General features: G+C 37.1%; 1 protein-coding gene across 7 annotated transcripts in view; it reads left to right on the forward strand.

Moving 5' to 3' along the window:
* tfeb (transcription factor EB) overlaps nt 1-16,101 on the forward strand; it is a 41,011-nt gene that overhangs the window by 9,325 nt on the left and 15,585 nt on the right. For 2 of the 7 annotated variants that reach the window (XM_058790715.1, XM_058790712.1), the window contains 2 exons: nt 5,478-5,570; nt 14,023-14,133. The exons of 1 other annotated variant lie outside the window; for it this stretch is intronic. In XM_058790715.1, the coding sequence (XP_058646698.1) occupies nt 14,103-14,133 (31 nt within the window). In that variant the 5' untranslated portion in view covers nt 5,478-5,570; nt 14,023-14,102. Of the gene's footprint in view, nt 1-4,458; nt 4,520-5,477; nt 5,571-14,022; nt 14,134-16,101 lie in introns of those variants that run through there. 4 more of the 7 variants (XM_058790717.1, XM_058790713.1, XM_058790716.1 and 1 more) reach the window with 3 other exon arrangements.

The raw sequence follows: 16,101 nt of genomic DNA on the forward strand, positions 1-16,101 counted from the left end.
CAGATTTTGTGTTTGTTCACTTGTTTTTAATATTCAACGGGCAAAGTTCTTCTGTATCTAAATGCAAAAATGTTCATAATTGTTTGAATAAAACAGACTACTGGGGGAAAAAATCTGAACATTTATCTTGTGACCATCTTGTGACTATTTTAACAAAAGCAACAATAATATAATAATTGTAATAATAAGAATTATATATATATACATACATACATACACATATATATATATATATATATATATATATGTATATGTATATGTGTATGTAGGTCAGTGGCCCTTGGCTTGGTATTGTTGGCAGAATTCGCCCTCTGAAAACTAATCGAGGAACCCTGCTCTGCATTATTACAAAAACACTCTTCAACAAGAAGACTTTGGATATGTAACTTTGGGATTCCCCTCATACATCTTAATGTCATTGCAAAATGCATGAGTAAGTTTTTAGTTCCCTCAATATTAGAAAAGCTGATGGAAAATAATAGAAATGCCACACCAGCTTGTTTAGACATAGTCAGGGTCTAGAAATATCCTTCTTTCCATAGGCTATTGTCAGGAACACAACAGTTCCTTGGTCATAAACTACACATTGCAACAGGCCACAGCTGTTCGAACCAATGAAATGCAGTTTTGTCTCTGGCGCTCCTTCTATGGCCCAAAACATTACTGTAAATACATTGTTGTCTGTATTTTGTTTATTAAACTGCTTCAGTTTGTGTGCACAAAGCTGGACTTGTCTCGCATGTTGAATGTCAACAAGCCGTTTAAACCACTTTGCTACACTTTTCATCTGTCTGTGTTTATCGTTTCAAAAGCCCCCCAGCGAGGTCTTTTTGGAGGAAAGGTCACTGGTGGTTTGAGTACTTTGCAGAGGTCACAGCGCCTGAATGGAAATGCATGGTGTCCAGGCTTTTATTACCCATCATGCATCTTCCAAACAAAGCTATAGAAAAAACAGAGCTTTGAATTGATTAACAAAAGTCTGACGAGAAGCGAATCTTGGATACATGGGAGAATAAAGGAGATGGGCATTTGAAAATAAACTTTGTTTTGGTGCGTCATTATTAAAGCTTCAGATTAGTTTGGCGAAACAGAAACTGTAAACTTCTATAAATGCTCACAGACATTTTGCTCTCATTGTAATTTTGGTAACTTTGGTTTGTGGCCATGCTGAACCAATCTGTTTTGCATGTAATTTCATTGTGTGCCCTAAACTGATGTTTAACCTTTAGAAAGTAATGCACACATACAATTACAAAGCAGTTCTTTGTTTGGTATGTTCAGCAGTGCTTTAGAATATTTTTTTCCCCCCTGGAAATTACCCACATATTACAGACAGACTGGAATAATTTGTCATGTATATGGTATATAACAGTGGTTCTCAACTGCTGTCATGGAAAAAAATTAATAATAAACGTCAAATTTACCAATTTCCTTTTTTGGGTAAATAACACCTCTCTTCTGTGGTTTCCTATTTAACCTATGCTAAACTATGATAATCTGTTTGCATATTACTGATATTGCTATTCTTACAACTTTTTTAAAAATATTTAAAAATATAATTTATTGCTGTGATGGCAAAGCTGAATTTTCAGCAAGCATTTCTACAGTCTTTAGTATCACATGATCCTTCAGAAATAATTTGGGTGGTGGTCAACAAACCTTTTGTTTTGTTGTTGTTTTTGTTGTTATTGTTTATTATATTATTATTATTATTATTATTATTATCAGTTGAAAACAGTTTAATATTCCTTATAGTGCTGTCAAACGATTATTCTCATAATAAATATACACAGTACACATACATGTATAATGTAAACAAACTTTTATTTTGGATGCAATTAATCATTTGACAGCACTAATTCCTTAATATTTTTGTGGAAAACATGATACATTTTTTAAGAACAACATTTTATTTGAAATAGAAAATTTTGCAACGTTATAAATGTATTGACTGTCACTTTTGATCAATTTATTGCATTCTTACAAAATATTGTAAAATGGTACCGTATTGTTCATAGTGAATTTACATTTTACATTTAATCATTTAGCAGACGCTTTTATCCAAAGCAACTTACAAATGAGGAGAGCAATATAAGCGATCAGACCAACGAGAGGGCAACATTATACAAGTGCTGTGACAAGTCTCAGTTAGTCTAGCACAGTACACAAAACAAGTTTTTTTTTTTTTTTTTTTTTAATAAATTAGACTGAATAGAATAGAATAGGTAAGTGCTAGCATTAATTGGTCAGGTGCTGGCGAAAAAGATGTTTTTTGAAAATAGCTAAAGACTCGAATTGAGATAGGCAGGTCGTTCCATCAGCTGGGTATGGTCCAAGAAAAGATCAGTGAAAGTTAATTTTAATTTAACAAATTGCAGTTTCTCTGTTAAATTTGGATCCTGAGACAGCTGCTCAAGAATCACTGTTATACTGGAAATCAAGCTATTCATAACAATGTGAGAATTTTACAGGATCAAACTTTATACCAATATTTAAAGACTTACAGTTAATGTCACAGAACCCCATAATGCAGAAATCATTTCTTTTTTTATGCGCACATGATCTAAAGCAGAGGTGGGAATTATTCAGGCATAATGCAATACTCATTTCTTGTAACTAACATCTCACTTCCTCTTAACTCACCCTTCCATCAGTCTTTATGTCTGATGATTGTAATTCATTATTTGGAGTTAGCAAATTGATGGCCTACTGAATGCACATTAGACTATTTCTTGGGGGAAAATCATGGTGTTATTCCTTAAAATGCATCTGCCCTTTACCAAGTGCACTTTATGGAGCATTTTACAGAATATAAACATAATATTTAATGTCTATTTTTATGATCACTAGGGGGAGACAATGTCACAGCTGTTATATTTATTCTGAAAGCACCACTTTCTTGTAATATTTCTTAAGGTCTTTGCGTTGATCTTACATGTTAGGAAAGCTCTCAGTGTATCATGTTTCCTGCTTTCATTTGACTTTTCTCCACTGTTCCCACCTCCTAAATGACAAAAACAAAGCATTTACAATTTAGCAGACATTTCGGTCGAAAGCTACATCCAAGGTTTGCATTTTTGCCAGAATATTTACCCACTCTCATGTTGTTCCAAACCTGTATGACTTCTTTTTTTTTTTTTCTTCTGCAGATCACAAAAGGTTGAACGGTGGCGTCTAAACATTAAAGAATTCCAATAATATTCAATGCATCTTCTTTTGAGTTCCACAGAATAAAGAAATTCATACATGTTTGTAACAACACAAGGCTGAGAAAATGACAGAATTTTCATTTTTGGGTGGACTGGCATATTATCTGCCAAAGATTTCATGCATTTCCATCGTATGAAAAAGAGCAGTTTTATTTTTTTATTCAACAAAAGATACATTAAATCGATCAAAAGTGACAGTAAAGACTATGCTACGAAAGATTTCTATTTTAAATAAATGCTGTTACTTTGCACTTTTATATTCAGCAAAGAAACCTGAAAAATGTATCTCAACTGTTTTCAATGAGAATGAAAATGGTTCTTGAGCACCATATCAGCATATTATTAGAATAATTTCTGTAGGATCATGAGACACTGAAGACTGGAGTAATGGCTGCTGAATAAATTACATTTTAAAATATATTAAAATAGAAAAAATATACATTAAATTGCATAAATATTACTGTTTTGAATGTTTTACCAAATGAATGCAGCCTTAGTGATCATAAAAGACTTCCGATTGCAAACTTTTGATGCTTGACCACCATCACCATCATCATCATGTGACTCAGAGCACCATGTCCCATAGCAAATCAAGGGATATGGGTTTAATTCCCAGGTTAAAAAAGTACCTTGAATGCAAGTCTCTGTATATAATCCTCTGCCGAATGAATTATTAGACATGCATGTGACATTCATGTGCATCTGCATGCTTCAACTTGCGGTGAAGGCAACACCATACACCGATTAAGAACGACTTCCCTGATCATTTACAGTAATTCAAATGTATTAATACGTGGCGTGTAAAGCGTGTTTATACACGTCCACATGAGTGTTTTGCTGACCCAACCTAACCAGTGATTCACCACACTCCTCCAGACTCATTACATTCAGCGGCACAGTCAGATGAGATGGAAGAGGACTCGAGGAAAGGGATGAGGGACAATGAAGTCCCCTTGTTCCTCTCTCACGGAAGCTCACAGGGTTTCATTTAGGGGAACTGGAGGGGGTAATAGACAGAAGAGGAGAAGTTGTGGACACTGTACTGTAAGACTTCATGACTAAGGATTTCCCTGTGACTGCTGATTGCTCTCCCTCTCTTTTTCTCTGTGGCTATTGGTCACGAGTGGCGGCGCTGTCAGCCAGCACAGCCTCTAGTATAAGAGCCATGCTTCAACATGAAGGCTCAGTATTCTGTTAGCACACCACTGGGTTTGGACTTACATGAGGATTGTGTATCTGTGATGAATAGGACAAGATAATCATTGACCGGCCTTCTTCGTTTGCACTGCCTGTCTACAACTGCGTATAAGGTATGGAGAGTGAATCATTACCGAAATTTGTGTATAATTTGATATCAGCGACCCGTAACAAGATTGAATATTCACTTTGCTGGGTGCACATATTCAGTGGTTGGGAAATGTGTTTTATTGGAAGTCTCACACTTCATTGAGATCAACTTGGCTTGTCAACGTAGGCTCTTGTTAAGCATGTTTGGTTAACATGGTTGTGTAGCTATTTAAAAGAGATTATAAGTTGATTTGGACCAGCTTTTATTATGATGGTCTATTATTGTGAGAGAAATCAGTGGCAGACATCCATAAACCAACCTGGATGGAATCAGTGGACTTTTGTGGCGGTGCTGATTTTCGAGTAAAAACCTGAAGTTTGGGTTTAAATATAGTAAAATGTTATATAGTTATGTATTTTATTTTTAGAGGGACAAATATTGGCAGTTAAATATTAGCAATATTAACTAAAATATACACATCAACTGCAGTCCCTGGAAAGCAGTGCTTTGTTATGGCCTAACATAACGTGCTTGTATTTCCTGTAATGTAGGTGTTTGCTCGAAGATCACTGGATCCATTGGATAGAATGATTGTGTTTGGATATATTAATGTATCTTTTTTTCCATCAGCTTTAGCATGGATAGTCATACACCATGTACCTCACCTCGATGTACAGAATGTCTTTACTCAGTTGTTGGGTCTGTAAATATGAATGCACTGTTCAAGTTTAATTCTCACAGTTTGGAAAGAAGTTTAGTTGGGTGTTTCCAGTTTAACCGAGATATCAGATGTACATATAAATAGATATATCCTCGATGCACCTGTTGCCTTGTTACTTTGACCACTAGAAACCGCACAGCCGCAGCTATCTGCAACATTGTGATCACTCCAGTTCATCCAGCCACAGCCGGAAACCTCTTCATGTTACTCACCGGGCAAAGGATGGCCACTAATACAAATCTCTGTGTCTCTTTTCCAGTGTTTCAGCCCACTCATAAGCAGGCACCCAGTCATGTAGAGAGCAGCGCGTGGAGGACACCCAGATCACTTTCAGCACTTTCTACACAAAGAGGTAATTGTGAGATATTTCTCACAGAGAGAAATGAATAAAGGCACAGAAAGCCATGGAGAATACACTATTCAGTGCGTGTCCGAACGCAGCTGGGCCTGTCTGTTAAGAAAATCCATTGGGTCGTTTATACATTTTCCCGTAAGCGTCGTCAAAATTGGAAGTTGCATTAGGTCGTTATGGGGTTGTGATTTCCTGTTGAACGAGTGAGCAATCAGTAAATAAAGTGCTCTCTCAGTATAAAATGGTATATATAAAGAAAATATGCATAAAAAGCATATCTGACATTGAGCTTATTGACACAGAACTTCCAAGTCCATGAAAATCTTTGCATGTGGCTCTCACTGCATGCCACAGCATTTGCGATTATTTTTTTTACAAACTTCTCAATAGCAGCATTGTCCAATAATAATAAACAAATATATTTTCCTTTGCTTCAGAGCCAAGAGGTCAGGCAGTAATTGGCATGGCAAAGACAGCATAAATGAAGTAGTTTTGTGTTGTTTATGTGTGTTTTGAACATTTTGAAACAAGTCACCCACAGGTCGTTGTAGTCACTAGATAAAAGAGAATCTAATCAAGTTAGACTATATACGGTCAAGTTACACTATAACATTAAATACCTGTTCTAGTAAGCGAACATCTGAAGTGTATTATCACAGTTGTGTCAGGATTATGTTGTCTTGCATTGACTAGCATTTACTTAAAAGTAAGGAAGGTCATGTATGTGTCTTGCTCATGTGAAAGCTGAGAAACCTAAAAAGTGTTTGTTCTCTTTTGATATGCAATGAATTGGCATTTTCTCCATTCTTATTGTCAATCCGTGGTTAAATGAAACAGCATATATCACTTTTGGAATGAGGACAGCAGAATCAGTGACTGTAAAAGCAGAAGTTCGAACGATGTTTATTTACTTGATTGCGAGAGTTTGAGAGTGAGGTAATCGCTGTTTTGGTGGGAGCCCAAGAAGCATGACCACACTGCACATGACACAAGCATCATTTGGGGATTTTTAAAAAAAAATTTTCTTGAAATCATGGGACCCCAGATGATATTCAGCGATTTAATTGAAGTCCTCTACACTGTAATTTATCAACTTTGGTAATTTATCGTACAGTATTTATAAAAAAGCGATGCACGATATATATTGATAGCATTTATCATATTGAAGTTATATTTAAAGAGAACATTCTGAAAATTCTGTCATTGATTACTCACCCTCACATCGTTACAAACCTGTAAGACCTTTGTTCATCTTCGGAACACAAATTAAGATGTTTTTGATGAAATTCGAGAGCTTTCTGACCCTGCATAGACAGCAACAGAACTACCATTTTCAAGGCCCAGAAAGGTAGTAAGGACATCTTTAAAATAGTCCATGTGACATCAGTGGTTCAACCGTTATTTTATGAAGCTATGAGAATACTTTTTGTTCACAAAGAAAACACAAATAACAACGACAATTTCTTCTCTTCTGTGTCAGTCTTCGACACGCGTTCATGACAGTACCACGATGCATGCATGTACACTCCTCTGCTTGCAAACAAGCCACAGCACATCAGGGTTCTACGTCAGAATGCCAGCTCCTGCGTTAGCTGCACCACACGTCATTATCTTTGATTTCTTTGTGCACAAAAAGTATTCTAGTCGCTTCATAAAATTACGGTTGGACCATTCATGTCACATACGTACCTGTCTATGCAGGGTCAGAAAGCTCTCGGATTTCATCAAAAATTTTAATTTGTGTTCCGAAGATGAATGAGGATCTTAAAGGGTTGGTTCACCTAAAAATGAAAATTCTGTTATTAAATACTCACCCTCATGTCGTTCCAAACCTGTAGAACCTTGGTGTTAGTATCCTTGCTGTCTATGGAGAGTCAGAGAGCTCTCAGATTTCCGAAAAAATTTCTTAATTTGTGTTCCGAAGACATGAACGACATGAGGGTGAGTAATTAATGACATATTTTAAATTTTTGGGTGAACTATCCCTTTAAGGGTTTGGAACGACATGAAGGTGAGTAATTAATGATAAAATATTATTTTTTTGGGTGAACTATCCCTTTTATTTATATATATATATATATATATATATATATATATATATATATATATATATAATTATTATTATTTTATATAGTAATTATTATTTTATATAGTAATTATTATTATTTTATATATATATATATATATATATATATATATTATTTTTTATTTATTTTTGTTAATCATAACAGTAACAATTAAGTTTTCTCATTTAAGAACACTGTTAAATGTAAATCTCAATATGAATATCAATTTTTCATGCTATAGATTATAGTGCTATAGATGTTTATTTCCACCAGGGTAACTGCAAATTGTGACTTTTCTTGCAATTCTGAGAAAAAAGCTTGTTTTCACCATGGAATAAAAAATGAAATGGTATAGAGTTTATGTCTTGCCATTCTGCTAGACAATAAACTTCCATATAATGCCTGAATTCGTTTGCAGCTTGTAAAGTCACTGCCATTTTTACTTTTTTATTTTTAATTTATTTCAACAATAGCATTGACAATTAATATCTGCCATTTGTCGTTATCAGCTGCAGTTGAATTCCTTGTAATGTTTGTCACCTGTTTTGTACCAAATCAAAACCCAAATAAGAGCAGCTTTTCCTAGAACTGACAGTCTTGCTTATCTTGAGGCAAAAGAGGAAGGAAAAGGGTGCAGTGAAGACACTGCCAGAAGGTTCATCCTCCTACTTGAGAGCTGTCCTTCCCTTTCCCATCCCACCAAATGTTATCCCAGCGAGTGTTAATCCCATGTGCGAGTGTGAATCCTTAGAACATGCCAGATAAGTTAGCCAGAGCATGGAAAGTTCACTGTGTGCTGCAGAGGCATAGAATTTACACACCGGCAGTCTGTTCCCCTGAGGGAACAGGGTGTCTCTGCTAACAGGAACAGAAAGTGTGGGTGTTATTTTTGGTTCCGCTTGCCTCACTGCCTTGCTAGACAGGGTGGGTGGTAAATCAAGGGTGGGCAGCATAATATGGTTCTTTGCCAGACCCCTGTCCGCTTGTCCTGTGCAGGTTACTGGAGTTTCCACCGAAACCCAAGATTTGTATTCATATTTGCATATAAGCAGTTACTCACCAAATTAGTCAGTGAGCTCATGTCTGATATTGCAGACTAGGCCTCTGAATGAGCCAACTGATCAATTGTTTCCTCCGCTAGCTTCTTTGGCTAATGCTAGTTGCATTGTAGGAAATGGTTTTAGTTTTTGTAAACTGTAATAACTCTGGTCTGAATACACTTTTGAATGGCTTTTAATGCATAAAGAAATTTGTTGGTCTATTTACAATGTAGTAGCATTTAATTGAAGAATTTTGACCCATGGGGTGTATTAGTAGTCAGATTTGCACATTTTCTGGAAGAGTTGTGTTTAGGATATTTGTTGGGGTATTGGCCTGGTGGTTAGTGCATTTGCTCTGGCACATTGCACAATGGTGCTCGTGCAGGCAGTGTGAGTTTGAGTACTTGTAATTCCCTGATTCTGTACCCACCCTGTTGTTTCCTTTCTCCTTTATGACTGTCTTTGTGAATTAAGGAAGACATGCATGTACTTTTCAACTATGCAGATAAATATTTGCAGTCACAGCTTCTAAATGGCTGGAATAACACATGTGAAAATCTCAGAATACAACAGTATGGACTATTTCTGTCTGCTTGGCATATATATTCAGTGGCTTCAATAATTTTGAAAGTAAAGGTATATTTTTAAAATCTCATGTAATTTTCCAGAAAACAAACAAACATTTATTTTTTCATTTTTTTTTTATTTTTCATTTTCTTATTTACAAAAATGTAATGTATTTCAATTTATTAGGTTTTTAATTTGCAGTAATACATGGAAATTCTGTCATATAATTTACGTTTACTTAATTTACTAAATAGATACTGTTACATAGTACATACCTTTTACATTTAATATTACATAGTTTTACATATACAAGACGACAAAGATGACACACAAGTATAATAATATCTTGAATGCTGTAAGGCTTTGTAAGCATACAGGTGTGTTTGTATGTGTGTGTATAAGCTTTGTGGCCCACTTTTTCAATTTTTTTTCTTCATCCTTTGATGTAGAGATGCCATGAATTAAGTGGCTACTGTGACAATAGGGCACTTTGATAGCTGGCTTTGTTTGGATGCGTCTCCATCGGGGCAGTGTATGCCTGGCATTCGCCGATGGGCGGTGTGGGAGAGCAACGTCACAGGAGGAGGTGGCATATGTACAGAGCAGCGTCAGTATATGCCAAGTAAATACGTCACTGTGTACAGGGCTGAGCCTCAAATCCTCTGTTGAAACAACACTGATTAAAGAACCCAACTCTCACTGTTCAGTGGACTTCTGGGAAACAGCCACGCTATCAGCTTGTTTCTTCACTGGAAGACCTAAAAAATGTTTACCAGTTATTTTACCAGTTACTCATTAGTGATGTTTGCTAAAGCTATTGCTCATATTTAAAATAGGGCTGTGCATCTCGTCAGTAAAGCCGGTTCCATGATTAGCAGGAAATCGCCATCACCTGCTTTCAGATGGAGCAGCATTTACTGCACAGAGCTGTAGTTCACTGACAAGCTACACAATATCGCATTCATTATTGCAAATGAATTGCCTGTGATAATGAACGCGATATCGCCTAGATTGAACTACGGCTCTGTGTAGTAAATGCTGCTCCATCTGAAATCAGGTGATGGCGATAGCACAGCGCTAATTTAAAACCAATAAGTTACACACATTATTCCTATCCCAATTAAGAAGTAGAGATGACTATATGTAAGCCATTAATAGTCTGATTTCATTAGGGATGTGCAATATGCTGGTACCATATCAGCTACTGGCTGATATAAGAGATATTGATATTAGAGAAGTTATTGGTTTTGGTCAGCATTTGATATTTAATTAGCTATTTTTTCAAATTTTTACATTAAAATTAATACATAAACACTGTTAAATGTACTCTTTAGCAGGATCTCAAAATTAATATCCATTTTTCATATTGTACATTATAATGTTATGATGCCGAAGTCCCCTTGTAGCATTTAATATATGACTTTATTATAGATCATAACAAAAATAATTATCATCTTGTCTGTACTATTAGAGAGTAAATGCGTAAATACTGTGGCTCTGTGACACTATCAAAACATTGGTTGGTTTGTTTGAGAATCCCAATCAGGGATGCATTTCCCAAAAGCATCGTAAGCTAACTATGGTTGCAAGTTTCATTGAACTCTATTGGTTACAACGGAACTTGCAACCATAGTTGCTTTTAGGAAACGTACCCCAGCCTGACACAACTACACTGACTCAACCAATGGTGTGAGTTTGTGGGCGGGACTAGCTGTCTGACCGATGACAGATTGCTTAGATTTTTTTTCCAAAAAGTCAGACTTGCATTTGAGTAAAGTATTTTCCACACTCTTAAGGTGCGGTCACATTAGTGAAATTTTAATAAAATTCCTCATGCAAAAAAAGATTCATTGTCCATTAATGCAGCGAATATTTGCGACAAACTTGAACCTGTTGCAAAATATGTGTGGGAAAAGAAAATTCCTGATCATTCAAATGAAAATTCACCAAACAACAGTAAATGTGACCACACCTTTACACGAGTCATATCTATAAACCAGAATAATTTAGTGCATCTGTACATAGCGGAGTAAAAGCTGCTCTGTACCTGCTTAAAATTCAGCGTAAAGATAAAAGCCAGAGTAAATTATGCCTGCTCTGACCCACCTCAGCCAGTATCAAAACACACAATTGTGATAAATCCAAAGGTCTGTCATGAAACTCTAGATGGTGCAGTTTGATACGTTCAAATCAATTTGACATAATGGCATCATTATTCACATGGCACAGCTGATTTGTTATTTTAGTATCAGCAGCCAATGAGCTTGCTGCTTAACATTCAAATACTCAGCTAGTGCTCGCTGTAGAAGTTGCAGCGCGTTTCAGAAACCCTTCACCTTCCACAGCTCCACCTGTATAGGTCGACTACAGGGTGATTTCATGCATGTTGTTATGGGGGTTATTTAATATATACAGTTGTGCTCAAAATTATTCATACCCATGGTAAATATGATCAAAGGCGGCTGTGAAAATAAATAAATCTATTATTTAAAAAATTTACTAAAATCTAACCTTTCATTGGAGAAGAATTTAAAATGGGAGAGAAACCTCTATGAAATAAATGTTTTTCTCTAATACATATTGACCACAATTAATCATACCCTTTTATTCAATACTTTTTGCAACCTCCTTTTGCCAAGATAACCGCTCTGAATATTCACCTACAGTGAGGAAAATAAGTATTTGAACACCCTGCTATTTTGCAAGTTCTCCCACTTAGAAATCATGGAGGGGTCTGAAATTGTCATCGTAGGTGCATGTCCACTGTGAGAGACATAATCTAAAAAAAATCCAGAAATCACAATGTATGATTTTTAACTATTTATTTGTATGATACAGCTGCAAATAAGTATTTGAACACCTGAGAAAATCAATGTTAATATTTGGTACAGTAGCCTTTGTTTGCAATTACAGAGGTCAAACGTTTCCTGTAGTTTTTCACCAGGTTTGCACACACTGCAGGAGGGATTTTGGCCCACTCCTCCACACAGATCTTCTCTAGATCAGTCAGGTTTCTGGCCTGTCGCTGAGAAACACGGAGTTTGAGCTCCCTCCAAAGATTCTCTATTGGGTTTAGGTCTGAGACTGGCTAGGCCACGCCAGAACCTTGATATGCTTCTTACAGAGCCACTCCTTGGTTATCCTGGCTGTGTGCTTGGTCATTGTCATGTTGGAAGACCCAGCCTCGACCCATCTTCAATGCTCTAACTGAGGGAAGGAGGTTGTTCCCCAAAATCTCGCAATACATGGCCCCGGTCATCCTCTCCTTAATACAGTGCAGTCGCCCTGTCCCATGTGCAGAAAAACACCCCAAAGATGATGCTACCACCCCATGCTTCACAGTAGGGATGGTGTTCTTGGGATGGTACTCATCATTCTTCTTCCTCCAAACACGTTTAGTGGAATTATGACCAAAAAGTTCTGTTTTGGTCTCATCTGACCACATGACTTTCTCCCATGACTCCTCTGGATCATCCAAATGGTCATTGGCAAACTTAAGTCGGGCCTGGACATGTGCTGGTTTAAGCAGGGGAACCTTCCGTGCCATGCATGATTTCAAACCATGACGTCTTAGTGTATTACCAACAGTAACCTTGGAAACGGTGGTCCCGGCTCTTTTCTGGTCATTGACCAGCTCCTCCCATGTAGTTCTGGGCTGATTTCTCACCTTTCTTAGGATCATTGAGACCCCACAAGGTGAGATCTTGCATGGAGCCCCAGTCCGAGGGAGATTGACAGTCATGTTTAGCTTCTTCCATTTTCTAATGATTGCTCCAACAGTGGACCTTTTTCACCAAGCTGCTTGGCAATTTCCCGTAACCCTTTCCAGCCTTGTGGAGGTGTACAATTTTGTCTCTAGTGTCTTTGGACAGCTCTTTGGTCTTGGCCATGTTAGTAGTTGGATTCTTACTGATTGTATGGGGTGGATAGGTGTCTTTATGCAGCTAACGACCTCAAAGAGGTGCATCTAATTTAGGATAATAAATGGAGTGGAGGTGGACATTTTAAAGGCAGACTAACAGGTCTTTGAGGGTCAGAATTCTAGGTGATAGACAGGTGTTCAAATACTTATTTGCAGCTGTATCATACAAATAAATAGTTAAAAAATCATACATTGTGATTTCTGGATTTATTTTTTTAGATTATGTCTCTCACAGTGGACATGCACCTACGATGACAATTTCAGACCCCTCCATGATTTCTAAGTGGGAGAACTTGCAAAATAGCAGGGTGTTCAAATACTTATTTTCCTCACTGTATAATGCCTGATAAGTTTGGAGAACATCTGACAAGAGATCAAAGACCATTCCTTCATCCATAATCATTCCAGACCCTTCAGATTCACAGCTCCATGTTGGTGGTGCTTCTCTTCAGTTCACCCCACTCATTTTCTATAGGGTTTAGGTCAGAGGACTTCGACGGCCATGGCAGAAGCTTGGGTTTTGTTCTTAGTGACCCATTTTTGTTTTGGTTTTGATGTGTGTTTGTGGATCATTGTCCTGTTGGAAGATCCAACCACGGCCCATTATAAGATTTCTAGCATGGACAGTCAGTTTTTAATTTTTTATATGTTGGTATTTAATTGAATCCATGATGCCATGCATCTAAACAAGATGTCCAGGACCTCCTGCAGAAAAATAGGCCCACAAAATTAAAGATACAGCAGTATATTTCATTGTACACATGAGGTACTTTTTTATCCCTGTGTTCACCAAACCCATCTTGAGTGTTTGCTGCTAAAAGTTCTTTTTTTTTTTTTTTTTTTTTCTCTTCTTTTAGTTTCATCTGACCATAGAAGCCAGTGCTATTTGAAGTTCGAGTCGTGTCTGATAACTGAATATGCTGGAGTTTGTTTTTGGATGAGCGAGGAGAATCATCCCATTTCTAGAGGTACCAATAATTGTGGCCATTGTGTACTAGAGAGAAATATTTATCTCCTAATGTGATTTTCCCCCACATTCACTATTTTTTACTTCTATTAAAAGTTAGACTTTTTAAAAAATGTTAAATGAAGGATTAAATGGATAAACAATGCTGACTTATTTTCATAGCCTTCTTTGATCATATTTTCCAAGGGTATGAATAATTTTGAGCATAACTGTATGTGAAGCAGCATTTTTCTTACATGCTCACAGCAGCATGTCTGTGTATGTTTTGGCAGCAGCAGTAGTGCAGCAGATCTACAGGTGCTGGTCATATAATTAGAATATCATCAAAAAGTTGATTTATTTCACTAATTCCATTCAAAAAGTGAAACTTGTATATTATATTCTTTCATTACACACAGACTGATATATTTCAAATGTTTATTTCTTTTAATTTTGATGATTAGAGCTTACAGCTCATGAAAGTCAAAAATCAGTATCTCAAAATATTAGAATATTTACATTTGAGTTTGAATAAATGACCATCCCTACAGTATAAATTCTGGGTATCTCTTGTTCTTTGAAACCACAATAATGGGGAAGACTGCTGACTTGGCAATGATCCAGAAGACGAACATTGACGCCCTCCACAAAGAGGGTAAGTCACAGAGGGTCATTACTGAAAGGTGTGGCTGTTTACAGAGTGCTGTATCAAAGCATATTAAATGCAAAGTTGACTGGAAGGAAGAATTTGGGTAGGAAAAGGTGCACAAGCAACAGGGATGACCGCAAGCTTGAGAATACAGTCAAGCAAAGCCGATTCAAACACTTGGGAGAGCTTCACAAGGAGAGAACTGAAGCTGGAGTCAGTGCATCAAGAGTCACCACGCTCAGACGTCTTCAGGAAAAGAGCTACCAAGCCACTTCTGAACCAGAGACAACTTCAGAAGCATCTTAACTGGGCTGTGGAGAAAAAGAACTGGACTGTTGCTCAGTGGTCCAAAGTCCTCTTTTCAGATGAAAGTAAATTTTACATTTCATTTGGAAATCAAGGTCCCAGAGTCTGAAGGAAGAGTGGAGAGGCACAGAATCCATGTTGCTTGAAGTCCAGTGTGAAGTTTCCACAGTCAGTGATGATTTGGGCTGCCATGTCATCTGCTGGTGTTGGTCCACTGTGTTTTCTGATGTCCACAGTCAACGCAGCCATCTACCAGGAAATTTTAGAGCACTTCATGCTTCCTTCTGTTGACAAGCTTTATGGAGATGCTGATTTCATTTTCCAGCAGGACTTGGCACCTGCCCACACTGCCAAAGGTACCAAAAGCTGGTTCAATGACCATAGTGTTACTGTGCTTGATTGGCCAGCAAACTCGCTTGACCTGAACCCCATAGAGAATCTATGGGTATTGTCAAGAGGAAGATGAGAGACACCAGACCCAACAATGCAGATGAGCTGAAGGCCACTATCAGAGCAACCTGGGCTCTCATAACACCTGAGCAGTGCCACAGACTGATCGACTCCATGCCACGCCGCATTGCTGCAGTAACTCAGGCAAAAGGAGCCCCAACTAAGTATTGAGTGCTGTACATGCTCATACTTTTCATTTTCATACTTTTCAGTTGGCCAAGATTTCTAAAAATCCTTTCTTTGTATTGGTCTTAAGTAATATTCTAATATTTTGAGATACTGACTTTTGACTTTCATGAGCTGTAAGCTCTAATCATCAAAATTAAAAGAAATAAACATTTGAAATATATCAGTCTGTGTGTAATGAACGAATATAATATACAAGTTTCACTTTTTGAATGGAATTAGTGAAATAAATCAACTTTTTGATGATATTCTAATTATATGACCAGCACCTGTATTCCGCCAAGACCAAACACATTAACATTGTCATGTATATTAATATGCTGAACTCTCCGAGTTGTCATGACAGAACTGTCAATACATTTATGCCACCTCTGAACAGCATTCAAGAGCTTCCGTGCC

The sequence above is a fragment of the Onychostoma macrolepis genome, chromosome 11 (assembly GCF_012432095.1).
Source record: "Onychostoma macrolepis isolate SWU-2019 chromosome 11, ASM1243209v1, whole genome shotgun sequence".
In the NCBI taxonomy this organism is placed as follows: Eukaryota; Metazoa; Chordata; class Actinopteri; order Cypriniformes; family Cyprinidae; genus Onychostoma; species Onychostoma macrolepis.